This window comes from Varanus komodoensis, unplaced genomic scaffold, assembly GCF_004798865.1.
Source record: "Varanus komodoensis strain SLA01 unplaced genomic scaffold, ASM479886v1 scaffold39, whole genome shotgun sequence".
Taxonomy (NCBI): domain Eukaryota; kingdom Metazoa; phylum Chordata; class Lepidosauria; order Squamata; family Varanidae; genus Varanus; species Varanus komodoensis.
The window spans coordinates 6152131-6176101 of record NW_025335922.1 but is presented as its reverse complement, the minus strand read 5'-3'; the positions used below and the strand labels follow the sequence as shown (position 1 = coordinate 6176101).

Below are 23971 nucleotides of genomic sequence, written 5' to 3'. Positions count from 1 at the left end.
CATTGCTTATTTGTGCTCATTGCCCAGCAGACCGTGAGGATAATGTTCAGCTGGTGGGAATCCATTGCATTGGTCCCATCAACATGGTTCCAAGGTACAGCTGACCAGCTGGTGTGCTGGCGATGGATACAGCTCCCATGGTGCAGTTGTGATGTATGAATTGCTTCCAGTGCAGATGGTATTCAACCAGGTGCCCATGTCTCTGAATGCGGGTAAATACAAAGAGCTCTGATTGGGGCACCATTTGAACGTTGCTGTATTTCCATCAGGAGTCATGTATTAGAGGGCGTATACACCACGGCTGACCTCCAAGATCTATCATCCTCTGATGGGCTGGCAATATCATTGGGTGGCAGTTTCGTGCCATTGTCCAATCAAAGTGGAGTAAGTGTTCCAGTATTCTATATTCCTTCACATTCAGGCTAGTCCTCTTTGATGTGCTAAGAGAAAAACTTTAGCTGCTATCCTTTTGTATTTAAATAGCCTGCTGTTTTTTGTTTATTTTAACTATTTATGAAATCTATTGCCCACTTTTCATGATAAAGTAATTCTGAAGTGGGATGCAATGAAAATGCAATAAAACCACAAAAATTGATCAAAGGACAAGCAGGGGAGAACAGTAATACAGATAAACATCATGTTCCATGAAGATGATTAGTGGGAGATTTAGGACAGATAAAAAGATGTATTTCACACATAATTAAACTATGGGATTCATTACTACCAGATGTACTGATGGCTTTAAAATGGGAATTAGAAGAATAAATGGAGGAATCGATGGTTACTCATCTTCATGGCTATATGCTGCCTCTAGTATCAGAAGCAGTAGCTACATGCAGCAGTCACTGGGGAATCATGGAATTATAGAAGAGGAGAGTTGGGCCCAACCCTCTGCTCAGTGCAAGGCTCCAAGTTAAACCATTCCTTTCGGATGGCTGTTCAGCTGCATCCTGAATGCCTCCAGTGTGGGAGAGCCCACGACCTGCCTTGGTCATTGGTTCAATTGTTGTACTGCTCTTGCAGTCAGCAAATTTCTGAGTTAATACTGAGATAATACTGAGTTAAATAGACCAGTAGTCTTCCTTGGCATAAGGAAGCTTCCCATCTCCCAGCTGTGATCAGAAGACTGGTACAATTCTTAAATCAAACTAAGTTATTTCTCTGTCTTCTTCTTTCCAGAGCCTCTCTGTGGGTGGAGCCAAAATTGTAGCTGGTGATATTGCAGCAACCAATGGGATTATACATGTAATCAATAAGGTATTTTCTAAGATAAATCAGAAATGTTGTTTCTCAGTCCTGCGGCCCCTATATGGCCAGCCTGAGGTCCCACTCCAGCCCTTCTGGGTTCTTCAAATGTCTAGAACCCTTTCCCAGAAACTATTTAGTGGTTTCCCATGCCTGCAAACCACTGGTCTCTGACCCCTGAGAGCTTCTCCTATAATTGAATTTGGCCTTGAAGCTGAAAGAAGTTCTACACTCCTGATAGAAACAGCTGGGAATGACTGTTACATAAAATCAAAAGAAATGTCCCCAAATTATTTTATGTTGCATTTTTCCCAGTGTTGCAGTTGCAGCAATGCAGATTGTTTGAAATTGCCCGTGTGTCTTTTGGAGTTTTTTTGTTTGTTTGTTTGTTTTGCAGGTGCTGACACCCCTCAGAGGAATAAGTGGCACATTGCCAAAACTGCTTCCTCGCTTGGAACAGATGCCAGACTACTCCATTTTCAGGGGTTATATTATTGCAAGTATCCACCTTTGATTTGAACTGGGACACTTCATTAGATCTGTAAATACACCTGTTTAAATTATGCATTTGCCTTTTTTTTTTTTACAACAGCACTATAAATTGGCAGCTGAAATAGAAGCAGCGAGTGCTTACACCATTTTTGCCCCAAATAATGATGCCATTGAAAATTTTCTCAAGAATAAAGAATTGACTTCTATGGTATGTATTGGTTTCCAAGCATTCTCTTAGGCCACATCCAAAACAGAACTCTTTGTCACTGCCTACCTGGTGTTTCCTAACAAAACTGGAAATGCAATAAATGAAAAGGAAGTGCCATGATGCTAGTAGACTCGGGGCAAAACATTCTCCTGCCATGCCTATTCTGTTCCTTTCTCTGCACCAGTGAACATAGCAGCGGCCGGCACAGGTGCTGCAAGAGCTGGTTGAAAGGCACAAATGCGCTGAGTCTGCCACTTGAGAACTGGCAGCAGAACGATGTCTTGGCTTTGGACGGTAACCCAAACCCTCCTTTATCCCTTGGGCTGCACATCATTGGTGTACATCGATCCCAAAGGGCAGTGACACATGACGTTCTGTGACCCACACATGGGTCATAAGCAACCATTTACAAGACTCATTCAATTGCTCTTGCTTTTCCTCTTTCATGACCGTTCCTACTTCTGTCTCTGCCAAAATATCTAAATGTGCATCAGAAGGATTTGTTTTGCATGACTGCTAGTAAGGTGGAAATAGGAGGGCACTGGGGCCAGCATTAAGGGCAAACATAAAGGGGAACCTGCAGTGGGCTCTTGTTCCCCTCCTCTCCCCAGTTTAACCTTCTCATTCACTTGCCTCTTGCTCTGGCACAGGCAGCGGAGGTGGTGAGTTGGAGAAGCAGGAGAGGCTTCTGCTGACCTGCTTCCTTGCTGGCTCCTTCTTGTTCTGCAAGCAAGCAGGGGCTATGATGAGGAAGAGGAGCAGAAGCAAGAGCAGAAGGCGGCAGGGTTGATGAGAGAGACCTACTGAGGGTCTCTTGCCCAAGAACCTCAAAACTTGAGCTGGCACTGGGAATCACAGTTCTTAGAGGACACAATCAATAGCATGGAGTTGGGCTGTTCGCGGCATTGTTGGATTTGAACTGCATGATGAAGGAAGAGAGCAGTCTCTTGGGGTGCAACAAGGCAAAATGGGTGTCACATGCAGTGTGACCCCCTGCAGTGATGAAACAATCTCACGCTCTACTGGCACCAAAGCCAAAAGGATGACTCCTCCTTTTGCTTTGATCAAATATGTGCAACCAAGGTGATATATTAAGTCCTTACAGACTATATAGGAGACAACAAAAATGGTAAATGAGAGAATTTAAGTCCCGGCTGCCATGTGTTCTTTAGCCACATGCAGTTTTCCCTGAATGACTAATGTTGAATTGGTGTGATTTTTACCCTCCTTTTTTATCAAGAAAATGATTCTCAAGCCAGATACAGATCATGAAGTCTAGAGAAAGAGATGAAAACAAAAGCAGGAGGTTTCTTAACCCCTTCCCTGTTTACGGATTTTCTGCTCAAAAACACCTTGTTATTTTCTTACCCTCCAATTGTTTTTCTGTTGCTAATAACATAGAATAGACTTTGTTTCTTAGACTATAAGCCTGTGAACAGGTCCAGGTTTATGCTTCTTTTTTAAAAATTTAGTACAGCACCTAGATAATCAAGTGCTTATTAAATACTTGCTTCCTGAGTTCTTATTAAATAATTATTCATTGTTACCTATGTGTGCACACTCATTCCATGGGTGCTTTTGCTAAAATAGAGTTTGCAGGCTTATGAAGAATTAGAAATCCTTTTACGAGACAGTGATAGTGATGAGCATTAAAATCACAGACAAGTACATCCCTTTCATACTGCCATTAAAACTATATTTTAAAAAGGACATTAGCTGTATTTCAGCCTAAGAGTAATTGATAATGAACCCTTCTGGGTGCTGATGGCTGCTGAGAACTGTCGTTGCCATAGCAAGCCTGGAAATCTATCCATTTGACATGTATTCTTAATTTGATCTGCAGGAGGAAGATCATATCAGATACCATGTTATTCTGGAAGAGAAGCTTTTGAAGAACGACATGCATAATGGGATGTTCAGGGAGACCATGCTTGGATTGTCATTTCGAGTGGGATTCTCCTTTCACGATGCTCAGGTGCCGTCTATAAAGCCAGATGATGGTGATGATGGGAGAGTTTTTTGTCGCCCATTTATCTAAATGCCAGATCTAGGATAGGATTTATACTTACTTAATTGACTGCATTGCCGAAAGGTGCAATAAGCAGGATTTTAAGTCGAGGTCAGCTGGGTCGCCATTGTGTAAGTGTATTTACACTCCCCACTAATGAGGCCACACACCAAATGTACACATTAAGCAGGCACACTAAGTGCTGAGTGAGAGTTCAGAAAGTGGGATGGAGGGCAAATGAGTCAACATTAACTTCTGGCCTCAAGCAGAGGTTATCTATTGTAAGGGTTCGATTTTTGCTGCAGCAAGGCTGAATTTCTGACCAGGATGGTGATCTTTCTCGACAGGCAACCAGACACCCTCTGGATGTTTTTGGACTGAAACTCCCATCATCCCTGACTTTTGGCTGGACATGATGGGATTGTGTTCCCAACTGTCCAAAGGACACCATTTTGCCTAATGCTTGTCTAGACAAAATGGGGAAGAGTGTTAAAGCATAATAGATGGCTGCAAATTACTTGTCTTATCATGTTTGGTTGGTTGTGCACCTCGGTGTATGGGTGGTTCAATCCTGGGCCCCCTAGACAGCAGCTGAGGAACCGTAGCGTATTTCAGATATTCTGATCTAAAGTTGGGAACAGCACCAACTTTCTCTCAGGTCAGAAAAGCAGCCTTGAAGAGAGGGAAGAGAGAGCTTTGTAGGGAGTGGAGAGGGGCTCACCGAGGCCAGGATACGACTGTCCTGATTCTTCTCTGGCCTCCTGACAGCCAGAAAAGCAAAGTGCAGGGCAGAGAACAAGTAGGCAAGCGCCTAGCTGCCCTCCTGCTCAGCCCTGGGCAACCATAGGCCTCTGAGTTCAAGAGCTTCCAGTGTTTGCCCATAGGGATGAAGAAAGAAAAATGGAAGAAAGGATCAACTTGGGAATGGGCTGTGCAGCCCGCCCCCTCCCCAGCTGCACACCCACCAAGACACATTACGGATTAGTGAGCATTGCCACGCAATGCCAGTGCAGATGGGCCAAGTGCTGCACTAAGTTTAAGGATATGTTCAAAGATAAGCATGGCCTGAAGTTCTTGGAGATGCAGCGTTTTCAGAAATGTGTGATTTCTGCTGTTTCCACCTTTCACTTTGATGCTTACTTGTGCAATGTCTACTATTAGTCACCAGCAGAGCAAGATACATTTTTTCTATAAAATATTCATTTAAATGTGCCTGTCTAATGTGTTCTAAACTGATAACATTTTGTACATAGCTCTACATAAATGAGGCACCTATAAATTATCCCAATGTTGCAACTGATAAAGGAATAATCCATGGCTTGGGAAGAGTAATGGAAATCGAGAAGAACAGATGTGATAGCAATGTTACTGTAATTGTATCAGTAAGTTGTGCCCTCACCCCCTTCCCCTGTCTGTGTCTGTGTGTGTGTTAGAAGTGTTTGTGTTGTTTTAATATAATTGCTACTTATTTAAAATATATAGAGTTTGAGTCAGACCAAGTAGATTAATTAAACTCAATGGGACTTAAACTAGTTATGATTAATTCATTCCATTATCCCAGTGAGTATATTCTGAAAACCCAACCCTGAGTTTCTCAATAGACCTTGCAGGAAAATACATTTTGACTTTGCAATTTGGGAGCAATACTGTAAAATCAATTTGCAACATAGTAACATTAAGACAATAAAGTCTTTTAACACACTTCAGATAATTAAACCACTTCCATTGATCTAGCATTGCCTAGCTTGAGTGACAGAAGTACAGAGCCAGGGAGAGTTTGAAATTGCCTTTCCTGGTGCAGCTCAGGCTGGACCTCGTGGCAGAGTCCAGGGCCCAAGAGGCTAAGGATTCCCCGAAGGACTGACCAGAGGGGCAAATCATTGGGGCGGCAACAAGAACAGCTCTGTCTTGGCATTGACAACTAGGCTGGCATGGGCATTCCAGGGGCACTGCAGGGCACTGCTCATTGCCGCAACCAAGCATTTTAAAGAATTTTATAGTCATGGGGCAGCCAACTAGGCAAGTGCCTGGTTACTAATCTCCTTTTCGTTGATCTCACTTTAAAAATGTTTTATACCTTTCCACAACAAGAACCCAAGCAGATGTGTTTAAGGCAGCAGGTGCAAGCTCCATTTCATTCCTGAAGTCATGACGGTGTTCAGTTTTCCCTGAGTTTAAAGTGTGCATGTTTGGGATGTTTTTTGTTTGGTTATTTTGCCCTAACATCCAAGAATGTCAAGAATGTAGAAGCAGTTATAAAGCATGAGATTTGGGTGTTGGAGGAAAAAAGAAATGGTAGTTGGCACTTCCCTACTCAACTTACTTGTAAGACACATGCCTCTCTGAAGATGGCTCCTGAAGATGATGGGATGCAAGGAAGGCTTCTCCAGTTTTGTATCTACCAGATAATTTGTGCTGTAGCTCCCAGGATCCCTGACTGCTAGTCAAACTCACTGGGCCTAATGGAAGTTGAAGTCCAAAACATTTGGAAAGCACCAGTTGGGGAAGGTCTAAAATTACCTGGCTGTACCCCTCATTACCTTATAGTCCCAGAGACTGTTGAACGGTCCATCGCAATGTGCTCTGCTCCTACTTGCAATGGTTCTTCGTGTTCTCAGACATCAGGATCTTTTAATGTTCTTGTTCTCCCTGTTTCTAGAGGATCGAGCAGTGAGTAAGATGAGCATTTCATTTTGCTTGTTCTTAAAGCTACTGCAGCTCTTTTAGATGCAGAAGGTGTAATCCTGTGTAACTCTTGACAGAGAAAACTATGCAACTCCCACCAAGCTTCCATCAGCAGTGCTAGCTGGGACTTGTAGGCCCTTTTTCTGTCTAAAATTGCATAGGATTGCACCCTTCCAATAGAAAATGTAAATGACATACACAAGAAACATTTATCCCCTTCAAACTTGATATAGTAAATGAAATGAGAGCATGTCAAGCTGCAAGCTGATGTACTGACCTCTGATGATATTTCATCTATTAACTGTCTGTCTGTCTGTCTATCTGTCTATTCATCCATCTATCTATATATTTGTACTATGCCTTGCTACCAAAAACTTAATCACTAATAAAACTTACAATCAGTTACAATAAATCTTACAGTCACTAATGTAATTCCTTAAAAAACTTACCCTCACTTATAAAACCTGATAAAAACAATAATATGCAAATACATGAAAACCAAATTAAAAACCAGAAGGGTGATGCAGAAAATGCAGCATGCAGCCAAAGAGAGACCCTTGCGTGCCAAAGCTGTGCTTGACTGAAGTGGCCTTTGCTTGCTGGCAGGAGGGAAAGAGAGAGGGTGGTGGCGCTCAGCTCCCTCTGCAGGGGGTTCTTCTGCCAGGGAGTGGCCATTGGGAAGGACCTTTTCATTTTGCTACTGAGGCAACTTGAAGGTGGTGGTCTCAGGCAAAGGGCCTCTCCAGACGATCTTAAGGGATGCTCTCATGTGGGAGATGGAGGTTTTTCAGGTAGCCTGATCCCAAGGTGTGAAAAGATTTATAGGTCCTCATAACCAGCATGTTGAATTCTGCCCAAAACTAGATCAGTAGCCTGTAACAGAGGAAGTGCCTGCTGCCTGTAGGCATCCCCAGTCAGCACTCCGGCCACAGCATTCTGGACCCGCTGAAGTGTCTGGACCATTTTAAAGGCAGGACCTCACAGAAGTCCAAACAGGATGTAACTAAGGCATCTTTGACTGTGGACAGATCTGATGCGTCTAGGAATGTACACAGTTGGGCCAACGCACTCCTGTCCATTGTCAAAACTTGGGCATCCAGGTTTTCTTGAAAATACACATCCAAACTTGTATTGCAACACATTAGCTATCACACTAATGATGATAGCTAATGATCCTTGCAAGACGGGCTATTCTGCCCCTTGCTAATGGGGCATCCTTGCTAATGATCCTTGCAAGAGGGGCTATTCTGCCCCTCTTGCAAGGATCTTCACCTATGAATCATTTCCTCCTAGCTTATCCTCATAATAACCCTGTGAGGTAGGCTTAAGCTGAGAGGGCGAGGTTATCACATGAGTGTTATGACTCAGTGGAGATTAAAATGGCACATTGCCATTCAATGTGGCTCTCATTATCCCTTCATTTTATTTCTGCTGAGAATGGGTGACATACATCCAGGGTTTCATTCAGAAATTATTCAGGGTTTCATTCGGGGTTTCATTCATTCATTAGCTGTACAGAAGTGCACAGTGTGACCCTTTGTTCTACAAATGTATTTTCATTCTGTTTTTAAGGGGAAGTGTTTGTCCTGTTCATACGCCCCTAGCTGTCCTCTTGGAACTACACCAGTGGTAAGCATCACAGAATGGCATTACTGTAAATAGATTACTTTTAGATATGCATGTATATATTATGCCCCTTTCATGTGGGTTCCATTGAGTCTCTACAGTTGTACCCTCAGGCATGGTCAGAAAGTAATTTCCGGACTTCATCTTCCAGCATTCCTGACCATTGGCCATGCTGGCAGGGGCTTCTGGGAATGGATGTTCCACACATCTGGAGGTCTAGCTTCTGTCCATCATTGCCATACAACACTTGGCTGTGTGTGTTCACAGACTTGGGGGAAAGAGAAATGGAGGGGGAATCTGTCCCCTGCTCTTATTTTATTTTATCTTATTTATTTTTCAATTTATATCCTGCCTTTTTCCTACAAAGGGCTCAAGGCAGCTTCATCATTCCCCTCCTCCAACTTATCCCCACAACAACAACCCTGTGAGGTAGGTTGGGCTGAGAGTCTGTGACTGGCCCAAAGTCACCCAGTTGGCTCCATGGCTGAGCGGGGACTCGAACCTGGGTCACCTGAGTCCCAGTCCCACACTCTTAACCACTGCACCACACTGGCTTATGTGCTTCTCCAATGTGTGGGTCAGAGCCCTACAGTTCCCAACATGCAAAGCATTTACATTCCGAGCTTCCTTAGCTTCTGCAAGTGATCCAGATAGAAGCAAGATGATCAGACACACCTGCATGTGGCAGCTACAGGTTTCCCATAGCAAGAAATGGCCAGACAATGGGGCTAAATGGGGAAGAAGTGGGCCATATGTATGCAATATATGCAGTCTATTGAACTGGCTTCATTTCAAGATGTTTATTTGATAGACATCTGGCAAATGCAGCTTATTTTTGGCCAGAATATTTTGCCTGAATTAATGCTCTGCTAATGCATCATTATTCTGAAAATGAAATACATGTTTTTCAGTGGAAAATGTTACGCAGGATTTTCACTAACCGAATGTTTTACAGAAAACTATTCTAAATTTGATTTTGTTGCAACATTTTAAGTATAAATCATTTTTCTAATAAAAAAGTTCTGGTTTTCTTTTGCACAGCCAGGGAAGAAACAGGTCTGCTTTTATCTCCACTACTACAGGATGTCTCTTCATGCTGGATGCCAGCCAAAATGTAGTAAAAGTGTAATTGTGAGTTCTGTTTCTGTATTTCTTCCATGCTAGCATGATGCTGCTAGAGCAGATGTGTCAAAAGCTTTCAACCCAAGGGCTGAATTCAGTATTGGAGAAGCTCCATTCCTATGATGGGCCAGGCTGAAAGCAACAATACTAAGAGTACTGGCATATTGTACTTTAAAGCTCTTACTGAAGTGACGAAGTCTTAGCAGAGGCATTGCAACTTCTTAAAATTGGGTAAATTGCACAAATGGCAGGAAACCATCAAACAACCTGCAGCTGGGAGAAGGTAGAACCAGGGAGGCTACATGGCCATCTGAGAAAGCCTGTAAGGGTAGATGTAGACCCAAGCAAGCCAGTTTTGGCCCACAGCATATGACACTCCTGTGTAACCAAATGTGTAACCAAGAGAGAGAATGCTGAGAATTGGCTATTACAATTAACATCTAATAATATTACAAGAGATATGTGTGTATGGTACTGTTGATTGGGAAGTTACAAGTTCTAGCCTTAATCTGCAGGGATTTCCTGATACATCCTAATTCTAGTTATATTGTCTTCCACAAAATTGGGGTTTGCCTTGCACCATCTATTTCTTTTCAGACCAGAGAATGTTGCGCAGGTTTCTATGGCCCACAGTGTGAGCCTTGCCCAGGGCTTGTTGGAAAGGCTTGCTTTGAAAATGGAATTTGCTTGGATGGCATCAATGGCACAGGATCTTGTGAGTGTGAAGCAGGGTTCCAGGGAGTGGCCTGCAACAGCTGCATCCAAGGCAAATACAGCAGCAACTGTGATCAAGGTACTTCAGGTTCCAGGCTATGGAGAGATGATTCATTTACTCTGTTGGATTTTGAAAGTTACTGTGACTCTGAAGGAAGAAGGCAGTTTCTGTTCACACAAAGTCCTATGCAATGTACTTTAAAGGCTATAATCTGGGTAATCAATTTTTTCAACCAACATAGGTATGGCAATGACTCCTACATGTACAAAACAGAATAAGTAAGCCATTCTTTCGTGGATATAAAACCATCTGAACTGAGAACATAAGGTAGCTCTTAGCATAAATGCCTGCTGCTTGAATGGTGTGAGACTTTAAAGTTTAAATCTTCTCTTTGCATTTAGACTGTCTCTGCATCCATGGGAAATGTAACAGCGGCATTACAGGAGATGGCACTTGTGACTGTGATGTTGGCTGGAGAGGGGTACGATGTGATAATCGTAAGTGCGGCTACTATCCATCCTCTGAGCTGCTATTTGAGGCCACAAGATTAGAACTCAGGCTCTGATGAGTCATGTTACCATCAAGGCTGTGCAGGCTCCCTCTTCTTTCAAAGATCCTCCATGCTTTAAATGACATGCCCCTGTGCCCGTTTGTCCAACTGCATTTGCAGAAGAGTCCCTCCCACAGAAAGCAGTGCTTTTCTGCTGCTTGCTAGCTTGGCTTAATTGCTAACCGTGTCCCTCAGATTAGGCCTTCAGCTCATTCAGAACGCATACTCTGCACCTCACCTGCATTCTCTCCAAGATGCTGTTGCCTGGTTTATCCCTTCAGACCTGTTTTAATCCTCGTTCTCCCATTGTTGGCTGCCCTTCTGCTTGGAAGTTGATTGTGCTCTTGTACTGAAACTTAGAAGCACCAAGAAAAAAGGAGAAAGGGAGGGAGAAGGACACACCTGCACCAAGGCACACCTTATTCCTAAGAACAAGCTTAGAGTATGTGCTGATGTCCTTGAGAAGCAAGACAGCACATTCCTATGCCCAGCGTATTTGGCACTGTGGCCAACAACTCATGGAGAACAAGCAGCTTCCACTTCTCAGAATTAGGTGGCAAGGCAGCAAAGAGGGGCAGAAGGATGATGAGGAAACAGGACACACACAAGAAAACCAAATGTAACTAATTTCACTCCATTAACGTTAACTTGGTGCTCATTGAAATAGGAGCTTCTTGCACTTCTGGGCTTGTGACTGAGCAAAGAAAGTGCTCTCAGTCAAATCAGAGCTTGAATTGGAAGTAACAGGGGAAGTAGCAGAGCTTGAATTGGAAATAATAATAGTCCTCTTGCAATGCTGTATGGAAGCATTCTCCAACCTACCCTCCACGCCGGCTGGATAGGAATGGAATTCCAACATGTTGCCAGTGTACCAACGTCACAAGGTGGAAAAGCTGACCTGTGTTGACTTTGACTATGATGTGCCCATCATGTGCTGGTTGGACTTGGAGAGATCAGAAAGATTCATGCACAGTCCACAGTTATTTTCCAATATGGGATGACTGACACCAGGGAAGCTCCCTTGGACTGGACAAATTTATAGAGGAAAAATCATTCAAACAATTAGAATGCATATCTACAGATACTGCTTTATAATCTTTTTTTTTTTGAGCCACACAGTGCCAGTGTGCTCAGGATGATGATGATGATGATGATGATGATGATGATGATGAAATCTCTACTCATGGCAGCTCCGCACTTCCAGCAGAATCACACATCAAATAAATTCAATCTTCCTCCCGTACAAATGCAAAAACTCTTATACAAGAGAAGGGCTTCATTCTAGCCTTCTCCATTCTATGGAAGGGGTGGAGAAGCACTCAGATATGCAAACCCCCATCTCGGTTCTGAAGTAGTATAATCCAGATCCAGAGAATTCTGTACACATAAATGAGCTCTCAAATAGGCAGGATAAAGGAGCGGTTATCAAGCAATGGTTGTAGAACAATGACTAACAGAAGGCATTTTCCTTCTTACCCCCAGAAATCACTGATGATGAATGCAATAGTACCTGCCACACCAGTGCCAAGTATGTATTATAAAAAACAAATTAATAAGAATTAGAGTGCATTCAGAGAGAACTTTTTCCCAGTAAATATAGCAATACATTTGGAGGTGGAGTAGGGCAGGAGGAGGTATATCGAAACTAGGCTTATTTATGTGTTATTTACTTGTTTGTATTCCAACTTCTGAGACATAGTTTTCACAAGGTCAATAACATAATAAAAATTATATAACATAATTTTAAATCCCAAATCAAATAAATTAAGTGGAATAGATTATTTAAATCAGAGTATTTAATAGCAAGATCACTATTAAAACATACACAAACCAGCTCAAAGTAATGAAAGGACTGATATGAGGTTCATCCTAAGATCTGAACTGGCTTCATATTTTGACGTTCTTGTGGGCACAGCTTTATGGAGCAGGCTGACTGCTGGCAGGCACCATACGAAAGGGGCAGCTGGCATCCTGAAGAGGAGCACTCCACACTGTAGCATCATACTGCAAACCTCACATGTCAGCAGTACTTCTCTTTTTATTGATTTATTCTTATAATATATACAGTTTCCATATATCCATACCAGATCACCCTGCTTCGCAAAGCCTCCCCCAGTGAGGTGAGGGGGGAGTTGGCAAAGAAAAGGGTCTTCTCTGTTGTCATACCTCCCCTTTGCAGCTCCCTTGCAAGGGAGGTGTGACTGGCACCCACCTCATCTCGTTTTCAGCACCAAGTCAAGAATTTTTTTTTTAGTTTTTGTTTCCAGATTGGACTTCATTTGCTGCTGGCTTATTCTTTCATTGTTTTATTGCTTGTTGTTATTGGTTTATTATGTTTATTTCCTCCTATCCTATGTATCTGTTGTATTTATATTGTATTTTAATCCTATTTGTTTATGGTTTTTGGTTTGCTAATGCTGTTTATTTTCATTCATATTTTATATTGCGCTGTGAGCCACACAGAGAGACTTTGGCTATAAGGCAGCATACAAATGTGATAAATTAATAAATGTAATAAAAGTTTTGGTTTACATATAAATATTAATAACAATTTTTAAAATACGCAATTAGAACAGATTTAACTACAGTAACAATAAAAGATAAACAGCATAGGATCAATTACAACAATGAAGTATGAGTAAAAGAAAGCCTAGTTGAACAAGTGGATTTTCTTCAGGCATCAAAAAAGTACCACAGTTTCTGCTTTCCCTGCTGCACAGGAGTTCCTAATTCTTTGTGCTTCATGGGTTCACTAACTCTTTTGGAAGAATATAGGGTGGAACAGCAGTCGTGATGCTACGGAATGGATGTCGTGGGCTCTATGTTACTTTCCTTCTTTTTTCTATCTTAGCTGCTTTCTCAATCCTGGAGGAGCAGCATATTGCAAGTGTGCAGCTGGCTTTCAAGGAAATGGAACATACTGTACAGGCAAGTAGACTTCGCTCATGTTAGCTGGGCCAGATAGGTTTTAATACATGTATGCCTGTAGTTATTTCTAATATTTTGATCTGCCCATTAACAGATATTTTGTGTTATGCACAGAGAAGTTGGTATGGTAGGCAGTAGAATCATTTTCATATGCTCATTTGAGAGCAGGAATCATTTCCAATTTGTTTAAAATGAACAGTTGGTGGGTGGAATAAATACAGATTTAAATAAATGAAACAGACATCCTTGACAGCTAGAATATTTTGCACAGTTTGTCCTGTCTGAGCAATGAAGAGCTCATGAGTGAGTCAGAAAGATACACCCTAGAGCAAAAAAAAGAGAGCAGAAGCATTTCATCAGGGATCCTTTGCTGGAAAATGTGGGCAGTCTGTAGCAGGACTTTCAGCACCCTGGACAGAGCCCAGGGACAGGTCAAGTAATACGGAGACCTTCTCCTCAATGGAATCCTTTATGCTTCCTCAGACTTCTCACATTCTAAAGCAATCTTCCCCAACTTGGTCCATTTATGTGTGTTGGACTACATCCCCAGAAACATTATCATGGTTCCTGGCTGGGGATGAATGAAAGGTGGGACACCAGTTTGTGGAAGTCTGCTCCAATCCTTTGCTGAAGGGTTGATAGCCTTAAAAGGGAAGTCCTTTGGCATGGATACAACCACTTCATCAGTTCCATGCAGTCTGCCATGCCTGAGACTGCATAACCCAAGCATAGCCCAAGCTCAGAGGCTGCAGTCCCTGTTTCTCATTCTCTGCAAGTGACAGGGCCTGTAATCTCTAGTCTGGGGTCGGGGTTTTCAGACGTCTCACATTCCATGGAGTTAGTGTACTGATGCAACAGGCGAAAGAACAGTCTCACAAAACAGAATGTGCAATTGCAGTGGCATGGAAGATGTTCTTCTGGATAGCTTCAAGCATAGGTCATATGGTGCTTCCTGTATTCTGCTCCATTCTCTTTCCTGGGGATGTCCCTGTGCTGAACGGTTCCTTGTGCTCACAAAAGAAATGGAAAAGCATCAGAATTCCTGGTCCCATGCACAAACACATAAAGGTGTTTTACCCTATACATTCCACAGTAACCAACACTAACCAGCAGGCCTCCAGGGTTTCAGGCAGGTGTTTTTCCTACACTACCTGGAGATGCCAGGATTGAACCCGGGACCTTCTGGTTGCAACGCAGGTGCTCTGCCACAGAGCTGTAGTCCTTCCTCCTGTTTTCAGCAGGATAGCTCCATCACTCATTGCTAGGACTGAGTGCTCCCCACTTATTCCAGCAAGTAGAAATTTCAGGAGCAGCTTAGCCTGTGTTGGGTTCCTTTTGGAGGATAAAGTACTGGAGGTCTATAGGGGTTTTGTATCATTTAATTTGCTTTCAAATTTGCAAGTAGAACATAAGTGCAGGCCCTCCTACAAGGTGCTTGGAGTGCTGCTCCTGTTGCAAAGATGTGCTTGGACCCCTCCTCCCAGGGTGCTTCCAACTCCATCTCTCTCAGCCCTAAATTGCAATTCTGTTGTTTCTTCACTCATGCAACATTATCAGTGCTCTTCTCCTCTCAAAAGGATCACTTTCCCCATATTCAGATGACTGTGTGCTTTCAGTGCTCTTCTTCAGTCATCAAGAAACTATCTCCCATCAGTTCCCATACAATCAACCAGTCTAGAATAACACTACATTTGTGTGATTGAGGGATGATTGATGGATGCCCTGCCTTCCCCCAAAAACTGGTGCCCAAGGCAGCAAACATACAAATAAAACCAGTATTAAAATAAACTTAGTTAGAACTCTAGGAAAAAAAGCTAATAAATTAAAACACAATTAAAATACAATACAAGAAATAAAATCAGCACTCAGTTTAAAAGAAGCAATTTCAGAACAGATCAGCTTGAATGCCAAAGGTCTTCTCTGCTTTCTCATAGAGGGAGCCAGCCTGGCTTCCCTTGGCATGGGGACCCATAGCCCTCTCTCCTGTCCTCACCAAACATGCCTTCAATGATAGTGAGGCCAACAGAAGGGCCTCCTCCATAGATTTGAGAACCTGGGTGGGTCTGTATGCAGTAATGTGGTCTTTCTGCTCCTAAGACATATAAGGCTGGTATACACATACAGTGAGTTACAGATGCACAAATACATGTTTGCAAATATATGTGCTATAGTATATAGGTAACCTTGCCAAAGATCTTGGGTTGCAGTCTTTTGTCAAGTGTATTTCAGCCAACCCGTCTTTGCCAACAAACACATCTTTGATGCTTGGATTATCCGAAGTGGTTTAAGGAATGCAACCATAGCCAGGGTGGTAAAGTGGTTACAGTGTTGAAGTGGGACTTAGGAGATCTGGGTTCTAGTCCCCATCACTGGTTGACTTTGGGCCAGTCATGGACTCTCATAGGGTTGTTACTGTGTAATTAAAATGCAGAAGAGAATCTTGTAAGCTGCCTTGGGTTCCTTGAAAGAGGAAACATGATGGGGTGTAAATGTGGTAGAAGAGGAGGAGGAGGAGGAGCACCTCCTTATATGTGTGTCCTTTTACAGCTATCAATGCCTGTGAAGCCAACAATGGAGGTTGCTCTGCCAAAGCAGAATGTAGACGTACCACCCCGGGAAACAGAGTGTGTGTTTGCAAAGCAGGCTACACTGGAGATGGAATTGTCTGCTTCCGTAAGTGCTGACTCCATGTATACAGGCTGCATGAAATGCAGAAAGCGCTCGCAATGCTGACTCTTTGTCACTAATGTCTGCAGCAGAACCTGGTGTCCTGTAGAGGTCTTGAACTACCATTCCCAACGGCCCTGGTCAGCATGGCCAGTGGCCTGGGATGTTGAGAGATGTAGTGCAGCACATCTGGAGGCACCAAGTTGGCCAAGGCTGGTGTGCACACTGCGTATTCCTTCACTGTGGTGCATAAACCACGACTCACTCCTTTAAGGGGCAACTGTTAGCTACTCCCAAGATTAGGACTTGTCTGGACACTCAGTGTAGCTCTTTTTCCTTTCCTTCAGAAGCAGGTGTGACTATAGCCCGCTAACAGCCCAGTATTGCTTGCAGACTTTCTGAAATGGGCCGAGACGTCAGGAACTTAACCACAGGCAATATTATTGCACATGCATTTCCTGTTTTTAGAGGCAATATTCAGATGTGCAGAAGAAGGAAAAGTTACAAAAAACCTTTTCACAACTCACACAGGGGGTGGTTTGTTCCAAAGTTCCCCCATGTCAAAAGCTGTATGCATATAAAAATGTATTCATTGGAGAGAAGTTTTGAATTAGTTTTTATTTAGGTTGTAGCTTTCCTCCAAGAAAGATGTAAGATGCTGCCATCCTAAGCCACTAAAATATTATTCTCCTGCTTTGCACTTGTGGCCAAATCAAAATGAAAATCTTTAGAGAATCGTATTGGGTAAAATGCAAAAGGAATTACTGGAAGCAAGTATATTTCATTGACAGATTTCCTTTGAAATAATACTCATCTTTTTCTCCATGAATTATTTGATTGCATAAAGAAATCAACCCCTGCTTGCAGAATAATGGTGGATGTGATAAAAATGCAGAATGTGCTCACACTGGGCCCAATCAGGTAAGCAAAGTTTCCGTTTCATAGAAGTGTCCATAGTAGACAACCATTAGCAATGAATCACAAGCTGTGAAACAGCTTTCCCCAGCCTGATGCCTTCTGGATGTGATGGGCTGCAACTCTTATCATTCCCGGTTGCCATGGGATTTGCAGTCTGACACATCTAGGGGACACCAGCTTTGATAGGCTGATATAGTCCTTTATTTAATTATCCTTAGTAAAGAAATAGTTTATGCCCTGCATGATCCCCAAAAGCAGGTAGGCAGGATTATTCTGATTATATGTAAACCAATCCTTGAGACTTTTATCTAAGAAATGGGATAAAACACTTTAATGAAAGAAATACATAAATAAAAGGAATATTACATTATGAAGTCCAACATCTTACAGTGAAAAGCCAAATCAAAGCTCCCACTTTGAGGATGGTAAGGCAGATTTCATAGCCGGAATAAAAGTAAGTTGCCTGGAAACCCAGGTCTCTTGAGTATTTGTATTCATACTGAGTTGTATAAGCTAGATTGGAGTGACATGTAAAGACCTCAGACTTGGAAGGTTGTTATTACCTCTTTCTTCTTTCTTAGAAAAGGTAAGGCTGAGCGAGTATAAAAATGTATTCATTGGAATGCATGATCTCAATGTGTTCAGCTTGACAAAACGCACTGGCACCTGGATACAGTGAGAAAATAGAGCTAGGCTATGTTCAAGGCTAACGAGGAAAGGCAAAACATGACATGTGCTCAAGAAAGGCTAGAATGATTGTTCTGCATCCTGTGTATTTCCATAGATGTTAGCCTAGCAAATTATAGTAACTGCTTGAAAGAGTTTATTATATATGCTCACACTGGCTGTTTCTTTATTCTGGCAGGCAGCATGCAACTGTATGAAAAGATATTCTGGGGATGGCAAAACCTGTACCTACATCAGTCAGTGTTCCATTGTGAGTACATTCTTATCAATCCAGTTTATTAATCTATTTATTTATTGTCCAGTACAGAAACAACAAAGCCACGTAATTCAAGAAGAAAGAAAATAAAGAAGAAAATTGAAACATTATATTTTTTGAATGGCACATTAAAGATCCATAGCACTAATTATATATACATTAGATAGCTATATGTTTGCATGTGACAATCATATTAAATATAATTATACACAGAGTTCAGTAAAGACAACCCAGATATTGATATATTTATCCATTCATAGATTATGCCTAAAAGCCACTGGTTCAAAAATTGAAAATTTCTATTCATTGAGTTATTGCAGGTGACTCTTTATCCTACTGTAATGAAAATCTTTTAGTCATCAAAAATTCATGGGAAATCCATTGACGTTGTCCTTGTGTTAAATTCCAAGAGATGGGAAGGCAATTCATGTGTATCATTGAATATTAAACTTATATCACAAGATCTATCCAATTTATCACATCCTCCCAAGGGAAGCTGCCATTCGGCACTGCCAAAACATATGAAGAAAAGCAGCATTAGCAGCTGTCCACCTCCAACCAGTGGCCAATAGAAGTAAATCCTTAGCAAACAGATGTTGTGGCATCCAGTATACTTGAAACATCCATTTTTGCTGAATGAAGGGTAGTCTAAGATCCATGACCCTCTGCAAAATAGATAATAAGGAAGCACTTAATTGTTTGGGTAAGATGGGTTGCTGTAGTTCATTCTTCCATTCTTGAGGTCCCATGTATCAGCTTTGTTAACTGATCATAGATGTTTACAGGCATGAATTGTAGACTGACATAACTGTTCGGCCTCGTCAATATTTCCACTAACACAGGCAGCTGTGTTACACAATATCTGGAAGTTATGACTCCCAGGGACTAGCTATGTCACAGTTGCATAACAAGTTGCAAAAAATATACTAAAACCATTTCAGATGGGTCTGTGGTTGCCAAAAGAAGAAATACCCCAGCAAAACAATGCATAACTTCAGAGAAAGCCTTAAAGAAACCAGCTTTCTTTCATCTGGATCTACCAGAATAAATCATTTGCAACTACAGACCTTGCTATCAAGCTGTTAAGGCCCACTTTCCAAAAAATACCATTTCTGCTCCTTGTGCTGGTTTCCTGGACAACATTAAATTTTATAACCAAGTGCTATGAGGAGAGATGTTTAAAAAAAAAGGCTCTGTCTTTGTCACAAGCATTTTTTAAAACGTTCCTGCCAGGCATCTACCCCACTCACTCAGTGATCTTTAGAGACTTTTGCTTTACAGCACAGCTCACGCATTGTAGCTGGGCATCAGTGGCATCTGGCATCCATGCATCGCTCAAGGAAACACTTCTGTTTTGAAGATATTTCCATTTTCACAGGGCTCAAGCAAAAATAAAGGAAAAATGCTATTCTTTCCCAGCTGGTAAAATTTGGAAGACTGGCTGGAATGGGGCTGCAGAAGTGGCATAGACCCATTTCAGACTGGAAAGGCAGGGAAAGGCAGTCAACTACTACCACAATTGTGTCCCAGGTGTGTTGGACTACAACACCCAGCATGCCACAGACAGCAATGCCAATAGTTGGGGATGCTGGGAGTTGCTTTCTGAAACCTTTGGAAGATACCAGGCTGAGGATGACTGGGTTATTCTATATGTAGCCTGATCGCTCCTGCCTTCCCTTTCCCACTTATTTGCTCCCTAGCACTGCATAGGCCCTTCTTGCAGTACCAGAGAGGATCCTGGAAGCTGTGCAAAGCTGCACTCCTAGTTGCTTCCTCCCTCTTCCTCCCATAATACTTGTTCATTGGCCATGCTTGCTGGGGCTTATGGGAATTGTGGGCCAATACATCTGAAATGTTCCATGCTGGGGAAGTCTTTTGCCCAGACAAAGGTTGTCTTTGGGCCACCCATGTTACCTCCCTCTGCTCTACAGCCCTGCAAGAGGAACTCCCTTGGCACAGCAAAGTGTCGCCCATGGAAGAAGCAATCAGACTGCCTTGATTTTATTATCTTGATTCTCTCCAAACAGAATAATGGGGGCTGCGCGGATTATGCCATCTGCAATGATACTGAGAACTCAGAAAGGACCTGCACATGTAGACCCAGCTATGTTGGAGATGGATTTTCCTGCAGGGGCAGCATAACCTTGGTGAGGCTTTATCTTTATTTTTGTACTGAATTCTTCTTGAGCATCTTTACACCTGGTAGCAGCTCTTCACCAAGCAAAATGGCAAGAGGGAGGGCAATTTGCAGAGATATGCAGTGGGTGGGTGCAGATCTGAGGGTTCTTGGCAAGATATTTCAGCATATGTGCAGCTGCTCATATATTATTATACCCCAACACATACACAACCAGACTAGGATGATTCGAAGCCTTAGATAACTTTGCAAATTCCAGTCCCCGGGAACACCATCAGCTGCTGCGTCAGGGATGCACCGAGCCCTCTGCATGTTTTTGAACTTGACATCAGTCCAGATGAGGTGTTATTTCTGCTACAGCTGCATTTATTTACATGTCCTCATCACTTATTTCCATAACTTCTTGTTATTGTCATTACAGGAGCTCTCAAAGAACTCAAACACTACTCGATTTAATGGCTATCTAATGGTAAGGAAAGCCCTGATCTCATGGAAGGTACACTGCCTTCCCAAGACCAGATCCATCTTAGTGGGCTTTCAGTTACACACAGAGAAAGTTTGCAAAAGGGAAAACTCTTCAGGTCCACTAGTTTGCTGGTCTGGGAAATGCCACTGCCTGGAAATGTCATGAACTGAACAGTAAACGTTTTCTGCTCCTTCTTTGTAGGATGCTGGTATCAAAGATCTGTCATCAGCGGGTCCTTTCACTGTTTTTGCACCAATACCAGAAGCATTTATAGCTGAATTAAAAGTAAGCAAGCAATGTTGAAGGAAATATCATTACATGACCCCACTGAGCTTTTAGTTCCTTTAAGGCAAGAGTGCACTGGAGATGTAGGGAATCTTGGCACCCCTTGCTTTAGCTGGAAATCTACAATGGAGCCTACAAGACCACAATTTCGCTACCCTGCATCAGTTCCTTGGGAGCAAGGAACAGAAAGAGAAAGAGAATGCATCTTAAGCTTGATCCACCCTCAATCAACTCATTTCTTTCCATACATGTAACCTACTCTTCTTCCTTGAAGGAAACCCAAAACTGCTTAGACAAAAAGTCCTACAGATCCATGTTCTCCATAGGTAGTCAAGCTGGGAGTTGTAAGGCTTTTTCCTCTCTAAGCATGAATAGGAATGCACACAAAGGCTGCAATTCTAGACACTCTAAGGAGGACTTCCCTAACCTGGGGCCCTCTAAACGGGTTAGACTACAGTTCCCATCACCCCTGGTCATGATGGTAGTCCGACCCATCTGGAGTGTGCAGAGCAAGGGAAGGTTGCTATAGGAAGTAAACTCCACCTTCCAAATGCATGTGCGTATGTAGGAGTGTGCTGTGCCATTCTTTTGTCCAATCCCATTTGGTGTGACTGAGTCTAGTTCACAGGAGACCAATGGCAAAACCAGAACCATATTGTGGGAAAAGCTATATGCTGTCCCCCTGCTTACCTGTTTCATTTTCTGGCTGTCTTCCAAGGTCAAGGACTGGGTGTCGAGAGGTGTGATGGCCCAGATTCTCCGCTACCATGTTGTCGCATGTACAGGACTGCTCTATAATGATATGATATCCAACACTGAGAAAAGTGCCACCACTCTCCAAGGAGATCAGCTCAAGTTTACCTTCTCACAGGTAAAATTAAGCTATGGAGTCCATAAGGATCATGATACCTTCTGCATTTCTCTTCTTAAGAAAGAGAGATGTAATATTTTTGACAGCCTTCCCCAATCGGGTGCCCTCCAGATGTATTGGGCTACAAGTTCCATCATCCTCAGCCCCAGTGGCTACGCTGGAGGCTTCAAACTGAGGAAGGCACTGTAGGTTGTAATGATGGATGACACTGTAAGTGATGCCCAAAAGCAGGCCATTCAGAACTGGTGATGAGATCCCAATGGGAATACTGCACCAAGGTGGCAATTTTTTATTTTACAGTGGAGACTTGTACGTAAGGCATTGCTGGTGGCTGTGCTCCATTAAGCAAGTCAGCACTAAACACTTCTGGGCCCTCCAGATGTTTTTTACATCGACACCCATCAACCCCAGGCAGCATGGCCTATATACAGGCACCTTGGGAGTTGTAGTCAAAAACATCTGAAAGAAAACGGCTTGGGGATGGTGCCATAGAGGTTCTTGTGAAATGTGAGTTGGCAAGAGTACGAGAGGTAATAGTTTTGTTCCTGCACCCCATTTCTGAAAGTGAGGAGTTCCAGGGGCTCCAGCAATTTCTCAGACGTCAGTTTCTCAGAAGCAGGTGAACACTGGAGGTGTGTGACATTTCTTTCCCAAAAAGTTTGCTTACTTGGAGCTCAAGAGGAGCATCTGCAACACAGAACAAAAACTATCAATTCCACAGCTATAAAGTGGGCAGGAGGAGGAATCCTGAATCACTTTGTAATCAGAAATACTGAATTAAAAGGGATCCCTAGGAGATAATTTTGGTACATGACAGTACTTTGGTACTTAGTTCCAGGAGCATTTAGCCTATCTCTAAAACACGAGCTGTTCACAGAGATATACTGCTGGGCTGGAGACTATCTGACCCAGTAGAGCAGTTTGTACGGCTTCATGTTCCCTTCTGGCCATTAAATTTTCTTCTCAGAACTCAGTCATAATGATCACTGTAAGCCGCAAGTGTACAAAATTGCATTGTTGCATCTGAAGCAATCAAAGGAATAGAGGAAAAGGCACATATGTCGTATATTCTCCAAAATCAAAAAATATAAAGCCTTACTGCCCACTGGTATACAGATAAGAGTCTAGGTTATGCACAGGCAGACACCTTTCTTAGCACTCACAAAGGTGCCCAGCATACCTGCTTTAAAAATATCAACACACTTTCCTTACAGGTCAGCTGGGTTTACTGTAAAATAAGTTTCTGGTGGTGTTGAAAGCAGAGGATTCAGAAGGGGGTCTCTTCCAAACTGTGCCTTGTACTCCGTCTTTGGGGCATGTTACTTACCCTTTGCCCACCTCCTATGGCAGCCAGTTTGTGTGGCATCCAGGAAAGTTCCTCAAATTGTCAAAATTTCCACAGAATGGCTGCCTTCTCCAGAGTAGACTGTGGAATGTCTTCCCCAAAAAGCCTAACTTGGCTTCTACCTTCTGGTCCTCTGGTCCTCTATTTCTTAAAGTGTTTACTGTTTTAAATCTCTTGTCATATTTTAGATCTTTACACTGTTGCTCACTTTTACTTTTTTGCTTTGATTTTATACTGTAGTTCTACACTTTTGACAGTTTTTATTGCCTGGCCAGGTACTGCTGATCTTGTTTTATTTCTCTATAGTATATCATCCTTGTTTCCATTTTTTAAATTCCCTTGTCATGCTTGCATTTTCAGAATACAGTTTTTTTGAATGGCAAAGCTAAGATTTTGACCAGTGATCTAATCAGTACAAATGGAGTAATTCATATCATAGACAAAGTCCTGATTCCACAGAGGATTCAAGAGTTCTCAGCTGGACAGTCTACACCGGTAAAGATACATATCATTTGTTTTGGGATTGTCAGCTCATTCACAGCTGGTCATGCCCTAATACTTTGAAAGCTGCTTTCTATCCATCACTTGTTGGATAAAGCCTAAATGGCAGTGCAGGGAGCTTGTAGAGCAATGCTGCAGAGCAGCCTTTCCCACCTGATGTCTTCCAGATCCCCCAGGCCACAGATCTTCCTAACAACCGTAAGACTGAGAGACAATGACTGGCCCAAATTAAGCCAGTCAGCTTCATGCTTGGCAGGGA

General features: G+C 42.6%; 1 protein-coding gene across 1 annotated transcript in view; it reads left to right on the top strand.

The window, feature by feature from the left end:
* STAB2 (stabilin 2) overlaps positions 1-23971 on the top strand; it is a 90192-nt gene that overhangs the window by 39814 nt on the left and 26407 nt on the right. Inside the window, exons 30-49 of the mRNA XM_044441068.1 lie at positions 270-384; positions 1180-1257; positions 1643-1741; positions 1838-1945; positions 3789-3920; positions 5207-5335; positions 8211-8267; positions 9306-9395; positions 9984-10179; positions 10503-10598; positions 12134-12179; positions 13503-13579; positions 16127-16252; positions 17094-17167; positions 18030-18101; positions 20135-20254; positions 20666-20713; positions 20912-20995; positions 21714-21866; positions 23572-23706. Coding sequence (XP_044297003.1) covers positions 270-384; positions 1180-1257; positions 1643-1741; positions 1838-1945; positions 3789-3920; positions 5207-5335; positions 8211-8267; positions 9306-9395; positions 9984-10179; positions 10503-10598; positions 12134-12179; positions 13503-13579; positions 16127-16252; positions 17094-17167; positions 18030-18101; positions 20135-20254; positions 20666-20713; positions 20912-20995; positions 21714-21866; positions 23572-23706 — 2035 coding nt within the window. The remainder of the gene's footprint in view (positions 1-269; positions 385-1179; positions 1258-1642; positions 1742-1837; positions 1946-3788; positions 3921-5206; positions 5336-8210; positions 8268-9305; positions 9396-9983; positions 10180-10502; positions 10599-12133; positions 12180-13502; positions 13580-16126; positions 16253-17093; positions 17168-18029; positions 18102-20134; positions 20255-20665; positions 20714-20911; positions 20996-21713; positions 21867-23571; positions 23707-23971) is intronic.